General features: G+C 44.7%; 1 protein-coding gene across 1 annotated transcript in view; it reads left to right on the plus strand.

The window, feature by feature from the left end:
- Window positions 1–20234, plus strand: part of ABCA1 (ATP binding cassette subfamily A member 1) — a 94975-nt gene that overhangs the window by 40773 nt on the left and 33968 nt on the right. The window contains exons 6-9 of the mRNA XM_076362460.1: window positions 5068–5189; window positions 7689–7880; window positions 15105–15191; window positions 19760–20000. Coding sequence (XP_076218575.1) covers window positions 5068–5189; window positions 7689–7880; window positions 15105–15191; window positions 19760–20000 — 642 coding nt within the window. The remainder of the gene's footprint in view (window positions 1–5067; window positions 5190–7688; window positions 7881–15104; window positions 15192–19759; window positions 20001–20234) is intronic.

Below are 20234 nucleotides of genomic sequence, written 5' to 3' on the forward strand. Positions count from 1 at the left end.
AAATCCTTCAGCCGCAATGGATATACAGAAAATAACATAATTGTTTTCTGCCTTGCATGTAGGGAGTGAAATCCCCTGAAGATAAATAGTCACGTTTGTAGATGGGACACTGCCCTGCTTTCCTCTTAGCTTCTGAGTTAACTTATGGCATGAATCCCCTTCTCCCCCTTCCTTCACCCAGTTCCTTGTAGGGACTTACGGCATGTGAAGGTGGGAAGTAAACAGTAGAGCTGACTGTCACATTGTTTCCACTGAGCTTGTTAGTTTTAAACTGGTTGAAAATCTGGTTTATTGTAGATTACGGGCACAAACACTTTGGGCAGAAACCCTGCAAATTGAGGTCAGACCTGGTGAGCTTTGTACTCTACGGTGGATTGAGATATGTCGAAATACCACTTGCATGCCTTTTATTTTTAGAAGGCCGCATTCAGGATATGAAAACTGTAGCCACAATTTCCGTGGGGTTTTGTTTTTCTACCCTATTGTTTAATTTTAAAAGATGCTGCACCATTAAGTTTCTGGAGGAAGGTATGAGCCCTCTGTGCTTCCAAGTGAAGCAAGAAAGAATGGGAGAGAAGTTTGAAGAGAACAGTCTTGCTCTGTAACCTGTCTCCACAGGCTTTTTTTGTCCCACTTGTCTGTGGATCTTTCCAGTATTGCTGGAAATGGTCACCACTTACTGTGGAACCCCTCATGGTCATACTTGTAGTAAAATCAGCAAATTAAAACTAGTTCCTGGCTGTAGTTTCTCTTGATCTTTCCTCCATTGAGCCACCTTTTGAGCTTGTGAAAGTAACTGGGGTTGTGTTTCTAGAATGAGGATGCTAAAAACCTCTGGCTGTGGAGAACATATGGACCATGGACACTTTCTTTACCGTACAATCAGTGCTTCAGTTCTGATCTGCCTGGAATGGAGAAACCCCACATAGCACTGACTTGTTATGTTTTATAATTAACACTTTTTGGTTTGCTGTTCAATTTAACCAATAATGTAGGAAGCGTGGAGGTTCTGTTTTTCTTTGCTAATTCATGTGGATGTCTTGAGCTCCTTGAGGTTTTGGGTTTTTTCTATTGTCACAATGATTTGATTCTCAAGCAAGGAATGACCAGCCTAGCTCTGTGCTCAGGCATGAAGGTGCTGGAAAAGGTTGAGCTGTCAGGAAAATGTAAATCTTAAAAAGACTTAAAACAGTGTGTCAGTCCTGTAGGAGATGCTCTGCAATCTGAAAATCATGAGTTTCTGGTTTCCATGCGCAGAATTCAGTGCCCAAGGTCTGTTTGAACTGTGTGGAAATGAAGGACAGCTGTGCCTTTCATGAAGTCAGTATCCCTGAAATACTGCCATGTGCGATTGTCTAATCCTGACCTGTGACTTCAGAGAGGAAGGGTGGTTTTGTGGTTAAGACACAAGACCTCCAGCTCTGGGAGCTCTGTGTTCTGCTGGAGGCTTCCTTACGTGACCATAGGGAGGACCTTCCTCCATGCCCCATGTGGGAAATGGACTTCTCTTCTCCTGCTTGTTTCATGTGGATGGGGGCGGTCTCTTGCTTTGTTGCCGTACAGTGCCCAAGCTGGAGCTAGGCAGAACAAAAGCATTTCAGCCCCACTGGGCCTGCTGGCATTGGGGGTTATTTGCATGGTTTATAAACAGAGGCTTTGCTTATGTTCTCTGCTGTTCTGCTCTTGCTCCCTTGGGGTCAGGACTGAAACTGTAAGAGCAGTCTGCCATGAGGGTAAGCTACCTCAGTACTCTGCAGACATGCATCCCAGCACTGAATCAGCGAGATGGTTCGCATCAGATCTTGACTGTCTTTGAGCGTGGTTGCTCAGTCTGACCTCAAGTTCATCTCCACATTTGTGCCTAGGGCTTGTCTCGGTTGGTGGGACCTGATGTTTCGACCAGGAGGCCATACCCTGTGGTGGTGTTGAGGGGAGCCAGTGGGACTGCGACTCCCCTGGTTTTCTGTTGAAGATGAAGGGGAGAGGGAAAGAGGCTGCATGTCCACATCAGCAAAAGTATGTGGAGAGACTTCTCTCTGATGTGCTGTCCGGATGCTGCAGCTGCATTGTTCTGTGCCAGCCGGCTTGCAATAGCTGACCGTACCAATGCTGTTTGTCAGTCTCAAGCGTGAGTTAAATCACGTTTGAGCTGACATTTTGCCTCACGTTTTTTGAGTAACTTGATAGCGTGTCTGAGCTTTTATTGCAGGAAAATATTGCAGTAGTAGGCCTCTGGATGTAAAATGAGTTCTTCCACTCCAAATGTTTGCATTATTAGGTAAGCTTGGTATTAGCCTTCAAAAGACTTGCCTGTTTCTTTTGTTTTCTATTTTTGGAGGAGTTCTTTTAACTAATGCTCTTGTATTTCCTTAGGCCCTAGTGGGCAAGCAGTCTTGGAGGAGAATGGCCGTTTTCAAGAGGAAATCTCTATTAACTCTTGTCTTTTTGAAGTATCCCGGGCAGGAATTTAGACTGATTGCAGTGTTCGGTGCTTTTCTGTGGTTTCACGTGCAAGTCATTATGCATGCGTCCATGATTGAGGGGGATTGCATAAGACACTGAGCCACAAGTGCTGGAAGTAGGACCAGATGGCATGGGGGAGAAAATGCATGGTAAGAAAGGCTGGCTCTTTGCTTAGGGCACTGCAGCAGGACCATGGTGTTGGGATTCAGTCCCTGGGTCTCACAGAGCTTCCATGTTTGGTCTTGGGCAGACAAGCGTTATGACCAGTGAGCACGGGTTCATGACCAGCTGGCTGGAAGCCAAGCATTGTCCCACAAGCAGTTTTGGTAACTTTTACGTTCTGTTCCCTTTGTGTTTTCCTCCAAATGATGATGAAAACTCCTTCAGACGTTTGTAGGAGTTGCCTTGGAAGGCAGTTTCAATTTTCAGCAAATTTCTAGTGCTGAGCAAGTCTGAAAATGCTCGGCATGACAAAAAGGCAAGGGAGAAATGCCCTGTTAACGCTGTTTCCATATGGGAAAAAACCCCCAAACCAAACCCACAAACAAAAAAGCTTAGGCAAACCCAAAAACAAAACAACAATGAGAAAAGTAGGAGAATTATTGCTTGGTTACACTTTTTTAAAAGGTGTGTGGCCCTTTAAGAGGAGCTTGAAAAATATTTTAAATGGGGACAGATTAAAACAAAAAAACTTGGAAACATCTAATCTCTGCATGCCAGTGTGCCTTCAGCCAGCTACCCCTTTGTCTATCTGAGTTTCCGAACTGTTGATGATCTCACCAAAAAATAAACAAGCTGCAGAAGTGTTTAGGGAGTTCAGCGCATTTAGGAAGTAACCAAGGAGTCAGGGTGGGGGGAATTTTTGCTCCAGTTGTGGTGAAGCAGGGTGCTTTAGCCTCTGCTGGAAAGAAAAGGACATTTTTATGTTATTGCAGGAGCCTGCTCTTTTCTCAGCCTTTCCCTGGGCTGGGAGAGAGGGGATGATGGTTGATTTTGGTGACGGGGTGCAGTGGGGCGTTTGCATAGCGTGGTCAAAACCAGTGCATTGCTCAGTGGTCTTGCTGGGGCGGAGAGAGGAGGGCGAGCGAGAAACTTTCGTCCCAAAGTAACCTCCGCGTCGCCTCAGCAGAGGAGGGTGATTTACTTTATCGTGTGGAACAAAAAGGCAACAGGGAATTTGTAACTGGATATGTAGAGGAGGGAGCAATGACCGTCAGTAACCCCTGCGTGCTTCGTGCCGCAAGAGCAGGGCGCGTGGCTTCCTCCCCTCGCCGGCTGCTCTGCCAAGCTTGGGCCCTGGGAAGCAGAAGTGACACCCGGACTGCCAGCCTCCCTGTTACCGCCGGTGGCACCCCGAGTGCCCAGCATGCTTTTTGCTGAGGGCTGGGCTTTCTTGAGGGTATCACTCGCTGAGCTAAGCAAAAAACACGAAAGAGAGGAAAAAAAAATGTTCTGTTACAGCTGTTCCCTGTAGTAGGGGGAAGGTACAAACTCTTGGGTCTCCCTTGCATTATTTTCCCTTTAGAGCTCGTTGTTTTCCATTGTTTGCTGTGGGCTGCAGCATCCTCTCTTCCTAGAGTAGAAGCAGCAGTGTGACACCTAGCTGGTTGACTTGGCTTAGCCTGGAAATCTTCACCCCAGTAAATCCCACGAGACTTGTGCTCTCAGCTCCTCCTGGCATAGCTGCTTTCCTCATCGCTGCTTATTTAAGCGTAGTAAAGACAAAATTGTCCTCTCTCTCTCTCTCTCTCTCTCTCTCTCTCTCTCTCTCTCTCTCTCTCTCTCTCTCTCTCTCTCTCTCTCTCTCTCTCAAAAACAAACCACCACAAACAAACCCAAAACAACCCAAAATAGTGTGAGGGTCAGTTGCTTAAGCTCCAGGTTTGTGAACTTTAATAGTGTACATGGATTATAATTTGCCAGATGGTTCCCCTCTGCTGTGACAGAGATACAAATCTATTTTAAAGCCAAGAGCTGAAACACCAATGGCTTTAGAAGGTGAAGCTTTTGGGAAAGAAAATGGAATTAAAAAGCATTTGCAGAAATTTTGCTGAGTGGTTAAGATTGCTTCCTAGATCTGCGTGTGATTTTGTATCATATCTGTGTGTCTGCATATGTCAGACTTTGAAATTTATGGTAGTCTACTATTAACATAATTAAATACAGGCTAGTAAATCCCTCAGTGGTCCATGCACCAGCTCAGTCCCGTGTTCAGTAACAACACAGGGATTAAGTGAAGCTGAATCTTTGTGCAAGGCTGATGCTGGAATAGGTTTCACCCCAGATCAGGGGAGCAGCTTGGTGCGCCTTGCTTCTTCTATGTATATGTATGTGCAAATTGAGCTGAAGTAACGATGTTAAAGGGAGTTGTTTTTAAAGGTTTTGTATTTTGTTTTGAGATCAAGACATCATGGATTGGTATCTCTGAAAGCTGCTGAGTTTCAGAGCACTTTGCCAGCAGCTCCTCTTTTTCCTTTTGTGCTATGGTTTGTGTAATTCCCTCTCCCCCATTTGTCAGCTTTGCTTTTCCTGTTCAGAGCTCTCGCATGAGTTTCCTTTTGACTTTGCCCAGACCAGAATGTTGCTTGTTTTGTCATTTTCCAGACTTGAAACTGCGGGATTTCCTGGTTGACAACGAGACATTCTCAGACTTCCTCCATCATAATGTGTCCATGCCATCATCTGCAGTAGAGGAGCTACTGGATGCAGAGGTCAACCTCCAGCAGGTAAGGAGCACTTTCAACCACTAACATAATGCTTGTCTATTGTTTGTTTAACCATAATGCCAAGATCCACAGTGCAGGACCCATCTGTGCTAGGTGTTGTACAAACACAGAGAAAAATGTAATGCCTGCTTCTCTCTTCGCTCTTGCTCTCAATTTACTGTCTTATTTGGTTGTAAGCTGTAAAAGGACTCCGAAACCCACATGCAATAGTTGTTTGGTCTCTGACTGTATGAGTGGGTCACAGCTTCATTCACAAGGTCATACAGAAGGGCCTATTCAGAGTATGCTAAACCTCTCGCAGCACATACAGCCTTCTCCTGCAGTCTTAGTGTCTTGTGGTTGTTCAGAAAGCCCAGAAGTTATGATTTGCAAGCAAGTAAGGAACTGCGATCACCAAGGAGATGGGACTGTTGTTCACTGATGTTACTGTGGTGACAGTACTCCAGCATGCCAAGCGGGGTCATGTATCCAGCATACTGAATACAGTGCAAATACATAAAAATGGCCAAAGCCTCGTCTTGATGGGCATGTTGCTTCCTGGGGCAGAGTGGCTCAGCCTTGTGTTTCTCCGATAGTGGCAGGTGTGCTCAGAAGGGTGTGGGGTTTGGAAGGAGCCTGGATCAGCAGTGGGCAGGCAGCTGTCTAATCAAGCTTAGTATGCTGCCGTTGTTCAGGCATGGCCAGACAGCTGTAATGTGGCTTGGATGGCAGGAGTAGGTCCTATCCCTGTGAAAAGCTGCGGGGGCACAGGGAGGTCCTGGGCCAGGGCTGCAGCGTGATGCACTGAATGGCAGTGAGGAGTAAATAGTAATGGCCAGGGCATATGCTGCCTGGAACAAATCTCTGTTTCATACAGCAGGGACAGTCCCAGGAGAGAACGATGTGACCTGTGAGCACAAAACAGTCACCTGTGACTGCTTTCAGACATGAAGAGCTTAAAATGCGAGTGAAAGAGGTGGACAGACACAGGGGATGGTGGAAGGATCGTTCACCTTCACTTTTTTTTGAGTGAGCACGAAGGCACTGGGAGACACTGGTTTTCTGTATGTCCAGCCAGGGAAGCTGCTCTAGTCTAATCCTAGGTCTCCTGAGTTCCGTTCCAGTGCCACAGGAATATCCCCTTTTCAGCATGGCTACGATGGTGGTAGTACCTCTGCTGGCAAAAAAACCCACCCAAACTTTTTCAAAAGGCCAGGTTTTTTGATGCGAGAGCTATCCCATTCAGCTGAGTGTGCAGCATGGAAACATCCTATATTTGGCATATGGATGCAGACTAAAGTTAAAGTTTGCACAAGTGTTGCATTATAAATCTTTTCCCTCTCCTGTCAATTCCATCTGCCTGTTTTCTGAACATAGTGCGCTTTTTCCCCCTGGATTGTTGATGCCCTTTTGGTTTTGAAAGACAAGAAAATTTTCAGGCTTACCAGCGTGATTCAGGATCTGTTAAGTCTTCTGGGATGTAGATCAATCCTCTTTAGTTGTTGCTGGAAGTTGGGCAATGCATGCTGGGTATTACAAAAGAACAGAAAGAAGAAATGAAGTGTAAAGCTGTTGTTCACTGTGCATTGACAATAAAATTATTCTCTCCATCTAGCCCCAAGGCAAACAAAATTCTTTCCAATGGAAGACTCTGGATTTTCCTTCTGTTTATCACCTTTATGAAGTTTGCACCTGTTTGATATGTACCTGTTTGTTGTTTGGCAAACCTAAATCCTGTAACTGACCTTACTAAAAGAAACTAGGCCATCAGGTCTGACAGGGACTGGTGATAATTCAGAGGGACTTTATGCACTTCTTTCATGAATAAGGTGCTTGCTAGTGGATTAGGAAACATTATCAACAAGCAAACCATCACCTTAAGTAAAATATGCCTGTGAAAGAAGACTCTAGGATCTTATCTGTTGTTTGTTGCAGCCAGTAAGATAAGTTTTAAGTTTTTTTCCACTGATACATTATCTGCCCCAAAACACTGTAAAATCTTTCTCTCAGCAGTTAGTAAAGAGATACTTCAGAGCTAAGGGAGAAGGTGATCCTGATCCAGAACAGCACAGAAAATGTCTGGCAGATATATCTGAGGAGTTTGGGACATAGGTCTTTTGCCCTTCACATACATTTGCCAGACTTGTGTCTGGTCACAAGCCTTGTTTTGTCTCTGTGGCTCAGTTCCCAGATGACTGAAGATTGGGCAATGTGTGTACCATTGGTTGGAGGAAACGGCTGCTGTGGAGCACAGGATCACTGTTGCTCTGTGCATGTGTGTGGAGAAGTGGAGAGAGACCTGCTTCCTCCAGGACTTTTCCCCCACGTACTCAGCAGGGAAACCTGTTTTTCTTGGAATTGAGTTGCGCATGTGTCAGGGCTGTGCAACTTGTAGATAAAAATGCTTCCTTACCTCTATCTGGGAGTGTTATGAATGGTTAGTTTTGTCTAGGTGATAACCAATTTTGTGCTATGACTCTTACACGAGGGGAGACTTACATGCTTTCCCCACTTTTCCAGGTCATTGTGTCTGGTTACCGAATGCGACTGCGAGATCTCTGTAATAGCTCAACACTGTCTGAATTTCTTACAATCCAAAATCAGACAGTGGCCATGGATTCTGAAGCCTTCATTTGCACGTTGCCAAAGGAAAAACTCCATGCAGCCGAACAAGCCTTTCGTGTTAACCTGGATCCTTTGAAGCCCCTTCAGGTGAGTTCACTGGTCCCACCTGTGAGAGGCTATCATTGAAAAAGTGACATTTTCTAGGGCTTTCAGTCTAGGAACTTGTCCCTGCATTTCTGGACTGAACTGTTCGTTGGCAGTAAGAAAGAAGAAAGATGGTCTTTATCACTGGAGCATGAACAACATTGCTCCTTCCTGTCATTCTTACCCTTCCTGTTGCAGTGTGGTACTTGCAGAGCCTAAACGTGTGTGGTCTGCAGTTCAGTTTGTCAAGAGGAAAATATTTATGCTGCATAGTAACAAAGAGGCTCTTGGTTGTCCCTGTGTTTTGGTCAGATGTGTCTTGGCTGGAATTAGCCCAGATGTTGGACCAGCCTGTGCTGAGTGCTAAAACCATGAACCTCTGCCCTTACCATGGGGCCCCTGAGTGCAGAAGTTTCTAGCCAGTGGCAAGCCACAACCTTTGAGCAGGTTTAATTCATACAAAGAAGAGTCAAGTTTTAGAGCCCTGTTTCAAAGATTGACAAACTGAATGGGTTTTGGAGCAAGAATTCAATGAATTTCAGGAAAATAGACTGTTTAGGGGGTGATTGGAGACTAGAGCAGACATAGCTGTTTATCTAGCAAACCCCACTGATGCGTTGTTATAGGTCCGCAATATCTGGTGAAATACAAAAGTTTGAGGAAGTTAGTGCTGGAAATATTAGTAGAGAGAAGAATGGACCACAGAACCCACTCTTGTTACTAAAACAAACACTCTATTGTCTGTTGTGGAAGAAAGAAACACTTCGGCTGTGTGAGTTTCCAGATTTGACAAGCCTTTCAGGACTGAAAGTCATGTACCACTTGCTTGGCTTTGTCCCCAGTCAAAGAGGGTCATTATCAAGTACTGGAATCATATTACTCTTCTGCACAGTACATACTGGTTAGTTACTTCTCTCCACAGCTCATCTTCTGTTTTCCACATGTCCTCCATCTGCATTTTTCTTTCCTGCTGGAAAAGCAAGATAATCATAAGCGTTAAAGAGATGAGGTAACAGCACTAAAATTGTCCCCATAACAAAGATGGGCTGTTTGAAAAGGAATGGCTGTAAGCAGTTTCTTGTGTTCAGTTAGATGTATATGCATGCATTTACTTTAAACCATTCAGAGATGCTAGAATTTTGGGGACCAAAGCGCATGAAAATAGCTAGCTGTAGTGCAACTCAGTATTGGTCTTCTGGGCCCCTCTGCTGCCCTTCAGTCTTGCTTTTCTCATTTATGGAAGTCTCTACAACTTAGCTGACAGAAGTGGGTACTGAGTGTATCTGTGTTGTTACATCTATATTGTTTGTTGGTGAAAGAAAGCAGTCATAAGCTACTCTGTGCCACTTGGCAACAGCAAAGTAGATGAAGACATTATGTGCAATTTTGGGGGACTTCTGAGAAGCTAGCTCATGAACTTGGCTTCAGAGGAAAAAAAGCTCGAGTCCAGAAGCCAGCAGTTCTAAACCTGCTGCTTATTGTACACTGTCTTGTAAAGGTCTGCAGTTTTCCTCAGAAAAATGTCACAGGCTATCCTCTAGTTAAGCTGCTGTAATACGTCAGTGAGTGAAATAAAAAACAATTGGCTTCAATGAGGCCAGGCAAAATGAATAAATTAACTCTAGGATCACGACCAACACGTTTGAAACTTAGTGTCTTTAAAGGCTAAAAAGTGCCGTGACCTGCAGTAACATCTTTGAACAAAGAGGGAACTTTCTGTTCATGAACAAAGGAGGCTTTTGGCATAGCTTGTCATTGAGGGCACTGTGGATCAAATCTTGGACATGCACACTGAAGCTAGCATGCACCTTTTCTACTACAGAGCCTGTAAACCAATGCCAACAATTTGCCCAGAGATTTTTTTTTTGCTTAAACCCCCTTGATGTACTTCACAGCATGGCATTTCAGTAAGTAAAAGTAAGGGCCAAATCAAATGCAGGTACAACAGCAATTCAGAGGCAGGTTTTTGGCTCATGTAATGGGACCTGGGCTCCACTGGTTGCAGCTTTCTGTGATTTATGGAGAGGCAGTGTCTTAATATGATTAGGTCAATACAATTGGGGTGAAAAGGACTTGCAACTGTGTGCAAGAATTGTGTAAATTCAACCCCAAGGGCTTGAATAGTAAAATGGGAATTTTTGCCACTCAAGTATCTGGGCAGTAGAGTGGCTATAGTTTCCTGAAGTATCTTAATCCAGAAGACTCAGGCCAGCATCCACCTGCTTGTTCCTGCCCCTGTGCATTCCTGTTTGTTGTTCCCTCTGCAAGAGGATGAAGTAAATTACATCATGGAATTGATCCAGATTAAAAGTGACTGACCTGATTGTGTGCTTACAAAAACATTTGTGCTGAAACATGAAGGGGAGGGTGCAAGATTGAGAACCTAGTGGTCAGGGCGTGTGTGTGTGGGCTAAGACCCTGATGTCAACACCTGCTTCTGCCAGCTTAAAGTGTGTGTGCATTTGCAGCCTGAGGAAAACTAGAAGTTTTCTAGGTAACTCACAGCAAAACAGTAATTATTAGAAAATTACGGACAAAGCACAGTTTTGAAAAGGAAATTAAAATGTGTGCATGGTGAAATGCATGAGCTCTAAATGTCACAGCACTGTTAAGGAGTTTTTTTGAAAAGAAAGGCAAAAAATAAACACTTTTCTTTACATACCTGCTCATTGGTTGAGCTTGAGTGTTGCCCAAAGTGCAATAGTACAGTTAAGACAAAGAAGTACTTCTAATTAAAATTTTCCACTAGGATTTTTAGCTCTGCCACTGATCCTTTGTATGACTTCAATTTAGCCTGCTCTGTAGGATGAAAAAACCAGAGCCAAGCACATAGAGGCATGGTAGGGAGGTTAAAGTGTGTCGTCTTATTCTTTCTTATGTAAGAACCTATTTGGGGCAGCCTGTTTAGATCAAAACCATCAGAATATCTGGGAGTGATCACAAGGTGCCAAGGCGGAGGATCAGCTTTCCTTCTTGACTGAGTATTCACTCCACTACAAGCAACAAGTGTTTCAAAAAGTCAAATTCCCTTTTCCAGGACCCACATCTTCATCCATTCTCCAAAGCCTTTTGGCCAACAATAAATACTACGGGGCATAGGACATCTTGTACAAGCCCCTTGTGGACACATCTTCTCTTCTTGAGGTTTGCCTTTCACTGGCTGTAGGCAGTGAGACTGTGAGGCAGGAGAAGCTGGTTTGAGAACAACAGTGAAACCGCACCTCTAATTGCATGCACACAAATTTCCTTTTCAGTATTTTCCCTGTGCTAGGCCAGTAGTTGTGCCATGGAAGAGCTACACAGGTTGGGAAAGGTTACAGACACCCCTGGTTAGCAAGAGCAATGGCAGTAAGTCAGAGGTGTCCCACTGGAGTGGTGTTGTGATGGGTGGGGACTGTCTTAAATCATAAAAATACCTGTCTGTGGGACAGCTTTCCCTCTGCAAATCTCCCCAGTTTTGAAAATGATTTGGGGGAAAGGTTAAATGACAAAGACAATTCAAATTGGTCCTGTGGGATTTTGTCTCTGCAGCACTGCTTAAGAAGGGCTTTGCCACACTCACTTCCAGTGGTGTGGGTCTGTAGTAAGCCATAAATATGTTGTGGCTTGTGTACTATAGTGGTGCTTGAAGGAGTGTGGGTGAGCACAGGAAAACCCAATTGTTTTTTCTCCCTTCGTAATACGGGTGGTATTTTGTCATATGGTTAGCATGAACTAAGCATTGAGTAATAAATGCATTCCAGTTGAAAAATGGCTTTCGAAAAGGTCTCTTAATGTAAATACATGCTGCAACTGAACTTGTGGCTTTCCCTGCTCTCTTGAGAGTGTTTTCAGTCAAGCACAATGATACTATGCTTTTAAGCAGCTGTACTTTAGGACTTCCACTCCCAGGAAACAAAAGCAGAAACTGAAAGCACGTGATTTTTCTGCAAAGTTCAGTGTAAAGTTTCTGCTAAGATCAGTATAAAGTTGTAATAACTATTTCAAAGCAAACATGGCAGAGTGGTCTCATTAAGCAGAAACAGTTCACTGTATGATGCAGACAGTGGCTGAATTTTGTTACGACCTCCCAACACCTCAAACACATGCATTCTCCTGCATGTTAAAGAAACAGAGTTGTCCATCCCTTCTAGCAGGAGCTGACAGGTGGACTTATTCAAGGCTTGTCTTGACTGTGCAGTCAACTCTAGTAACCTCAAGTATTTGTCTCTCTTTCAAGTCTTGTAGCATGCACGTACAAGCACACAGAGTCTACTCAGTGCAGTCTGTACCTCAAGAGTATGATGATGTTGGCTGCCCTAAAAGACAAGTCTAGATGAAAGCATGACTTGCCAGCTACTAACACAGTAATTGTACAGGGCACTTCTGTTCAAAACCTGCTAGAACTTTGTCTTTCCACAGTGTCCCTAGAAAAGACAGGTGATGTTTTTGCTGCATTTCAGTGGCCTGCCCGAAGATGTAGTGCAGACACCCACTAAAGACACTCTCATAGTGGGACCAATCTTACTGGAGCTGCCCTGAATCTAGAGGGCTGTTATGAATGTAATGAACTACTTTAATGAGCCACTGCAAAGAGTTATTTTCTAGGGAAATTCATGACATGCTTATCTGTACAAAGAAGACTGGTCATTTGTGACTGATTTGTGTCATTGTCTCTGGAGATATGACTTGTGAGAGGCTCCCTGAGCGGGCATTAGGGTGCAAAGGGTGGTGGTAAAGAAAGCAAAATTCCCTCCATAGCAGTGTCATCACTGCAAGTTCTGGCGAGAAATGAACTTTGAGTGCTGTGAATTTGTTAGGGAAGAAAGGTCAGGGTGGTGGGGTGTGAAAGGATAGGTGGGTTCTCCTCATATTTCACAGTAAGGTTTGCAAGCTCCTTGAATCACTGAAGATGTGTATACTGGGTCAGACCAAAGTCCTGTTCAGCTCAGTGTCCCCTGAGTGCTAGTCCAGCAGTGGCCCATAATGGACGTATGTGAAAGAATGCAGGCATGGGGCAAGTATATAGTAACATTTCCTCAATGTAATGTCCCGTTCAGTTCTTGCAACTCAGACTTTCTCAGCTACTGCTAGGATCTTGGTGTTTAATAGCACTTTGGTAAGCTTTTTTTCTTTAATGAATTCTTCTAAGCATTTCTCAAACCCACATTAACTGTCGGTACCTTCAGCATTGCATAGTATCTACAGTATTTCTCCATTTTGACTAAGCTGTGTGTGCAGTAGCTCCTTTGGTTTGTTTTAAACTGATATTTTCACCGGAAGCCCTCTAGTCCTGTATGATGAGGTGCAGTGAGCAATCATCCCCTGTTCCCATTCTCCATCCCACTTGTAATTCTACAGACCTCTGTCATAACCTCTATTTGTCACTACAGGTCCCACTGGAAGAACTGTGGTCTATTGTTCTTCCTTCAGAAGCCATTCTTATCCTGAATCGTACTCGTGGCCTTTTTCTGTACTTGTGTTTCTTCAGAGATGGAGGATGCAAAATTGCATATAGTACTTGAGAACCGAGATTGCATCATGGATTTATATTGATGTTGATCTGTCTTACCACTGTAATTCTAAGATCTCCTTTTCTGAGTGGCAATAGCTAGTTCAGAGCCATCAAAGGGTATCTTAAGGTAGAACTGTCTTCTCCCTATATACTTTACTGTGCAGCACTGAATTTCATCTGGCACTTTATAACAGTGTGTCAGCATGAGGCCTTTTACTAATCCTTTGCAATTGGCTTTTGACTTTTCACTGCTCTGAACCAATTAGTATTATCAGAAGACTCTTCCTCATCCACCCTGTCCCTGAATCACCTCTGAATACAGTGAACAACACAAATCTGTGTAGAGCTTGATGAGGTATATGGGGCTGAACAAGCATGTCTACTGTTACACATGAACCTAGGACTTTCTACCTCATCTTGTTGCTGAAATGGTAGTGCAAGCTATGTAGCTTTGACACTTCCTGACTGCATTTCTATAAATATGTCTTGAAGGTCTTAGGCTGTGAGGAGTTTGTATTGCTTTTCTTTTAGCCCTAATGATGTGTTTTGATTTATCCAACCTTAAGGACTGTGTTTAGTAGAAATCCATGGAGGTTATAGAGACCTTCCCTGAATTTGCAACTGGCTTTGGAGCAGGCACTAACTGTGCACTCAGAAAAGTTGGTTGGGTCTTAAATGCACCGGCAGATCAGTGGAACAGTGCCCATTTATGCCAGCTGGCACTGACCAGGTCTTATCACCCTCCAGCAAATCAACTAGGAACATGTGAAAGCCTCCAGACTTTGCTTCCAGAAATTGCCCCAGGAAAGATGTGAAAATGGAAAGCTTCAGCCCAAAAGATGTGTGCTAAAATCAAGGGCCTTGGCTGTTCCTCTGTGTGTCACAATTATTTTAATCTTCATTCCCTTGAAAGAAGGATTGTGTCCAAATGTTACCCATGCAAGATAATCCACATATGTGAACAGAAGGGAAAAAGAACTGCACAAACCAAAACCCAGGCCCACTAGTTGCATGTAGAGCAACTGGAAACAAGGAGTTGTCTTCAGTGTGACTCCCTGCCTAGAGCAGATAGTTTCCTGAAAGCTGTGCCTTCCGCTTCTGGAAGCCTGTCAGTCTATCTCTTGTGATGATGGTGAATGCCAGCTGTTTCATGGAAGCTGGTTGTTTTAAAATATACCCTTGATTTGGATAAAAAACCTAAAGGCCTGATGGAGGAATTAAGTGGTGAAGATGATGTACACTGCGGCAGGAGTTCTATGTATCTGAGCTGGTATCTGTGGAGTCCCACTGAAAGCTTGTGTCTACCCACTGGTTTTTTCCTCCCTTGTGTAGACTTTGCATCCCTCTCTTGCCACTGGCTTGGTAGGATTTCAGGTCTGTCCACATGCTGTCCTGTAGGCTGTGCTTGTTTTGTGACCTGGAATGCAAGCCATCCTTTGCACTGTAAGTGTATGTGCATGCATTTAGCATTTTATTGTGATGGTTCTGGTTATGGCATCTGCATACCTAACCTGTGAGGAAGGAAAGGGGTGTCCCCATTGCATTGTGGGACACTGAAGCCCAGGGTATTTTATGCTCAAGGTTGCACAGAAAGCCAGCTCTGTCTTCTCAATCAAGTATTTTGCCATGTAAACAGTCCTTACTACTCTTCTTTACAATAATGTTCACAAGAGTTTAATTTCTTTCTTTGTGCCTTGCAGTGACTTCTAGTTTCCTTTTCTCTCTTCCTGCAGAGACGAATTTCTTTCAATTCCTCCTTGTATGATCTGTCAGAAACTGTGGAAGCTTTGAGAGAGAGCCTTGGGAAGCTCGTTAAAGAGGTAAGAACACATCACCATGGTTGCTGTCTTAGCTTGCAATCGAGTACAAGAAGCACGAGTCTCCTTGGTGCAACTCAAAGTCAAATCCCTGGCTTGTTTTGAAACTTCCCCCGTCCTACAGCCGTTCTCCCTGTGTCGGTAGAGGCGGCATGCACTTTGCAACCCCTTGGCACTTCAAGTTATGAACACCATAGGAGTTTCAGATGTGAGGCTAAAGATTAGGTCCTCATGGGAGGAGCAGGAATTAAGATGTTTTCTGTGGGGTTTGCCTTCTCAGCAGTGGCACAACTGTTGGGCTTGCAATACATCTTGCTGCCTAGCAGTGCCTTGCAAACTGCATGTGGAGGTTTGCCTCCTCTCTAGTTTTTTCACTGAGTTGCCAACCATGTCAGGGTTGTTACTTGGTTGTATCTACTGGTCTCTGGGTGCGGTGAGGGTATGGCATGTGGAAGAGATGTTGTGGCTGTTCTGATCTAAATTAGTAGCTATAGGCTACTGTTTGCTCTTTGTCTAACTAGCTTTTTGGGGCAGATTGTTTTCCAGTCTTTGTGGGGTGCTCAGTGCAATGGCATCACAACACTGGCTGAGAAAGGCTCTGGCAAAACATAAATAGGGATTTGCAGAGGCAAAGTGACATTATAGAGACTGCAAGTATTTGTTTTTGCAGGTGAAATGATGGATTAAGAAAAAAGCCCTGCATGCCTCGCATGAGTCAGAAGTCCAAAACTTTTTTTTTTTCTGAACCAGAAAGTTATCTTAGTTGCTTTTTGGCTGGCACTGACTTTGAAGCGCTGCTACTAGGCAAAAACATTCTCTCCCTGAAGCAGAAATCACAATCATCTAAACTAAACAATGCTGCTGCCTCCTCCTCCCCTTCCCTAGGCTTCTGTCTTTGCATCAGAGCAAGACAGCTCAGAGCTGTGAACGGCAGTAACCTCTGAGAGCATGCACAAGAGCAGGTCACTTCAGGTTAGCGTGCGCTCCACTCCCACGGAGGGGCGGCTGCCGGGAGCCAGCGCCATGCCAGCCAACAATTCCTGGCACGCATCCCTCCCCAAGTCCCACAACCTGCCGCTGGGCCCCATTTACAGTGAAATTAAGATGATTCCAGGATCAGCTTCAGTTAAGACTGTAGCAGAGCTCTTGCTGCTAGTGGGGAGGTTGCCCTTCAGAGTTTGATTACAGCTGTTTCCCGTTATGTCACTTTAAGCTTGCCTTTTTTTCTTGTCTGGGATAAAAATAATTGAAACCATGTGATATTCAGTTTGCTGATGTGGCCGAAAATGTCCCAGGGTAATGTGCCTTTTGCTTGGCAGCTGTTTTGGGTAGGACTACCTTTTATTCTGCCCTATAGCTGTGCAAACAAAGGCAGCTTTTTCCTCTGCGTACAGCATGAGCTGCTCCAGATGGCTTGACCGAAAGTTACTTCTTATTGTCTGGCATGCTGATTTCTGTGTGAAAAGGAGGGACTTGCTCCCTTGTTTCGAAGGGCAGCAGCTTGAGGGGGTGGAGAGAACTATTGTTTGTGCCATGTCTAGGAGCCTTTCTAGCAAGGAATTTTAATTAGAGAATGGTCTGAACAAAATATTTGTTTGAGTATGGGGATTGATTGGATCTGTGTCCCTGGGCTCTTTAAATCAACCTAGGAGGGCAGATTAAACACTGAAAGCAAGGGCAACTATTAAGAAACACTTAGAGAGCCGTGTCTGGGAGAAGAAATAGCTCAGTAACCCTTCACACATGAGCTCCTTGCTTCCAGTGGTGTGAACAGAGCAGCTCTGCATGTCAATTGTACAGTTGCTGGTGCCAAAGATGAAACAAAGCTGCTTGCTCGAACTGTTTTAAAATTATGTGTAAAAATGTATTTGTTAATGCAATCCCTCTGCAAGATGGTTAACACCTCATATGTTTACGGGAATTAGCTGCTCTTCCTATTTGTGTACCTTTGCTCATGTTAGGGAGTTTATGGTACTTCAGCTAAAGTAGTTGGCTTTTTGCTGAGGAAAAATCAGCTGTTTTACCTAAGGTACCAAAAACTGCCGGGGGGGGGGTGTGTGTGTGTGTGTCCCTTTGAATTGGACACTCAAAACTGTCACAGCTGAAATGCAGCCTTGGCCTTTTGAGTGAGGAATCATCAAATAAAAAAAATCCACATGAGCATATGTAACCAACAAAAGCTGTTGTGTGACATTTTTTCATTCATGTCCCTAGTGTCCTGTCAGTCACCCTGAACCTGTGGAGCCAGATTGAGTGGCACCAGGGTGCAGACAAAGGCAGCAGTGAATAGTGAGGAAATGAAAGTACACTTGAAGCAGTCACTCTGGACGCATGTACTGAATCCCCAGGCTTTAGCTGTTCTCACAGCTGTCTTCCATCATATCAATGTGTCATGTGTTTTCAGGGCAGCTAAAAATAGAGGCTCCTTGTGTATGTGACACATAGTAGCTGTTTAGCATGAAGAATTTTTGTCCAGATGTTGGCACATCTAAAGCATGCACACATGATGAACACAAAGGGTCAGGTTTGCCTCCAAGTGTAAGGCCAGAGACTCTGGGTGTGCTTTCCTTGGGTGAATTTGGACTGAATTGTTGCAGCACACCGTCGCTTTCTGCATTGATGCTGGCTGGCTGTGCCAGCTGCCCTAGACTTTGATTGTCTGCATTTTATTTAAACAAAGGTGACAAAACCAATACGCAGTGAGCAAAACTGGCAGATGGTCTTTGACTCTGTTATTGTCTCTGAAAACAGGGCAGTTGGGCTACAGCATCTAAAGTTGTTTGAGATGCAGCTGATGAGCAGTTACAAATAGGTGTCTCAGCAGTTCTGCTTGCCCTTATTAGTGCATGTTGCTGTTCTGGGCAGCATAGCAAGAACATGCAACTTAATGTCACCTGATATTTCAGTAGCAGTCAAGAAATCAGATCAAATGCTAGAAAAGACCTAAAAAGGGGTAGGGAACCAGCTGTGAGATGATACCATGACACTATATAAAACCATGGATTGCTCTCCTATCAGGATATATATCAGATTATATATCAGATATATATTCTGATATACGTATCACAATACAGATCTAGGCCCTTCCTCTCCAAAAAGGAATAGCAGAACTGGAAAAAGTTTAGAGAAGGGCAATTAGGACATGTAGAAGTGGAATGACATTCACACAAGAAACAAGGGAGTAGGCTGGGACTTGTCAGCTTGGAAGAGAGATGACTTGGGGATATGACAGTGGTCTGTAGAGTTGAGTGGCCCAGAAAAAAGAGAGAGGGATTGAATGTTCACTGTCTCTTCCAGTGCAAAAAACATGGCACCAAATGGAGCTAACCGTAGCTAAGTTAAGGAGGGGAGGTTCTTTCCAGTGATATGTTGGATGTTAAATACTTGTGGATGTGCAAAACGCTAGGAGTTTACCATGGAAGAAATTAATTGAGGGTTAGGAAATAGAAGTTCCCTGAGCTGAAAATAAATGGAAGCTGGAAGGTTACCTGGGGGAAGTATCCTACATTCTTGCCCTTGCCTTATTTTTTCCCAACATCCAGTTATTGTCACCATCACAGAGGTTACTGAGATAAACAGACTTCTAGTCTCTATGGACACACCTCTGCTGATGTTCTTACATCTCCAGACAGGCAGTCTGAGAGCAATACTCGAGCACAGCGTGAAACCGGTGCTCATGGAGGTGCATTGCTTTCTCCGTTGTGGTGAGCTTGGCCATGCCTCTGAGTATGGTGACATTAATGCAGTGAGTGTCTCAGGCTGAGTGCCTGGTGCTTTTGTTCATGACATACTGCAGGTAGATGCTTATGCCAGACGAATGAGTCTGGAGGTACCGATCGTCCCGGCCAGTTGTGTGTTGTCACCTCGAGCCTGGTGTCAGTCCGGCTGGGCAGGAGAAGGCTGGCTGTGTGCATAGCTCATGCTGTGATCAGGCTCCAGGCTGCAGCTGGACTTGTTTTCAAGGGTTTTCTGGGAATGCTATTGACAGTGGGGCTGGGAGGTGCTGGGGCAGGGACAAGTGATACTGATCTAGGAGGTCAAACTGGCTGCCTGGTGTAAATTAGTGGAGGCTTGCAGACCTTGGTGGAATTGTGCCAGGTGACACTGCTGGGGCCTGCAGCTCATCCAGCCTGTGTCCCATGAGCTGCACTCACTTTGTGTTACTCCTTACTCACTCTTCTGACTCGATGCACCACCACCACCCCCATCTGGTGTGAGGGGCCTCCACTGGAATGTGCACTGTTGTGCAACTGGGAGGAGAAGTGGCTTCCATGTGAGAGGGTAGGGAGGGCAGGAACCACCCACAGCACTGGAGGAGAAAACTTAAGAGTAAAGAGCTTGGGAAGGGCATATTCCTTGTGCATGCACAGAAGAGACTTCCCTCTACATTCTCCCACTGTGGTGGTGGGAAATGTGTTTTCCCTGGTCTTTACTGTTGATGTTGCGTTCAAGGGGATTCTCATCTGTTCAAACACAGATGTGTGATTTGAAGGAGAGTGGCAAGATCTTTTCCTTTCGCTAATCCTGTTACTATCCCTGCTTCCACTCTCTTCTCCCACCTCCCCCTCCAGTTGCTAAGCATGAAGAGCTGGAGTGACATGAGGCAAGAGGTGATGTTCCTGACCAACGTGAATGCCTCAAACTCCTCTACGCAGATCTACCAGGCTGTGTCACGCATTGTGTGCGGCCATCCCGAAGGTGGAGGGCTCAAAATTAAATCCCTCAACTGGTATGAGGATAACAATTACAAAGCGTTGTTTGGAGGCAACAGCACTGAAGACGATGTAACTAACTTCTATGATAACTCCACAAGTAAGTGTAACCCTGGCATGGCCTAAGGTCCCACCTACTTCATAGTTGTCATTGCTAGTGTTTCCCAAACTTCCACAGATGAAAGCAGGTGGTCCTGAGGGACAGCATACCTTCTGCTGTTTCAGAAAGGCATGCGCATGCTGTCTCTTGCACATGCCCTTAAAGCCAGTGAGGATATCAATGTGCAAGGGATTCCCAAGGGCCTTGTGTAGAGTCCACAGAAGGCTGTGCAGT

This window comes from Aptenodytes patagonicus, chromosome Z, assembly GCF_965638725.1.
Source record: "Aptenodytes patagonicus chromosome Z, bAptPat1.pri.cur, whole genome shotgun sequence".
NCBI classification, from domain to species: Eukaryota; Metazoa; Chordata; class Aves; order Sphenisciformes; family Spheniscidae; genus Aptenodytes; species Aptenodytes patagonicus.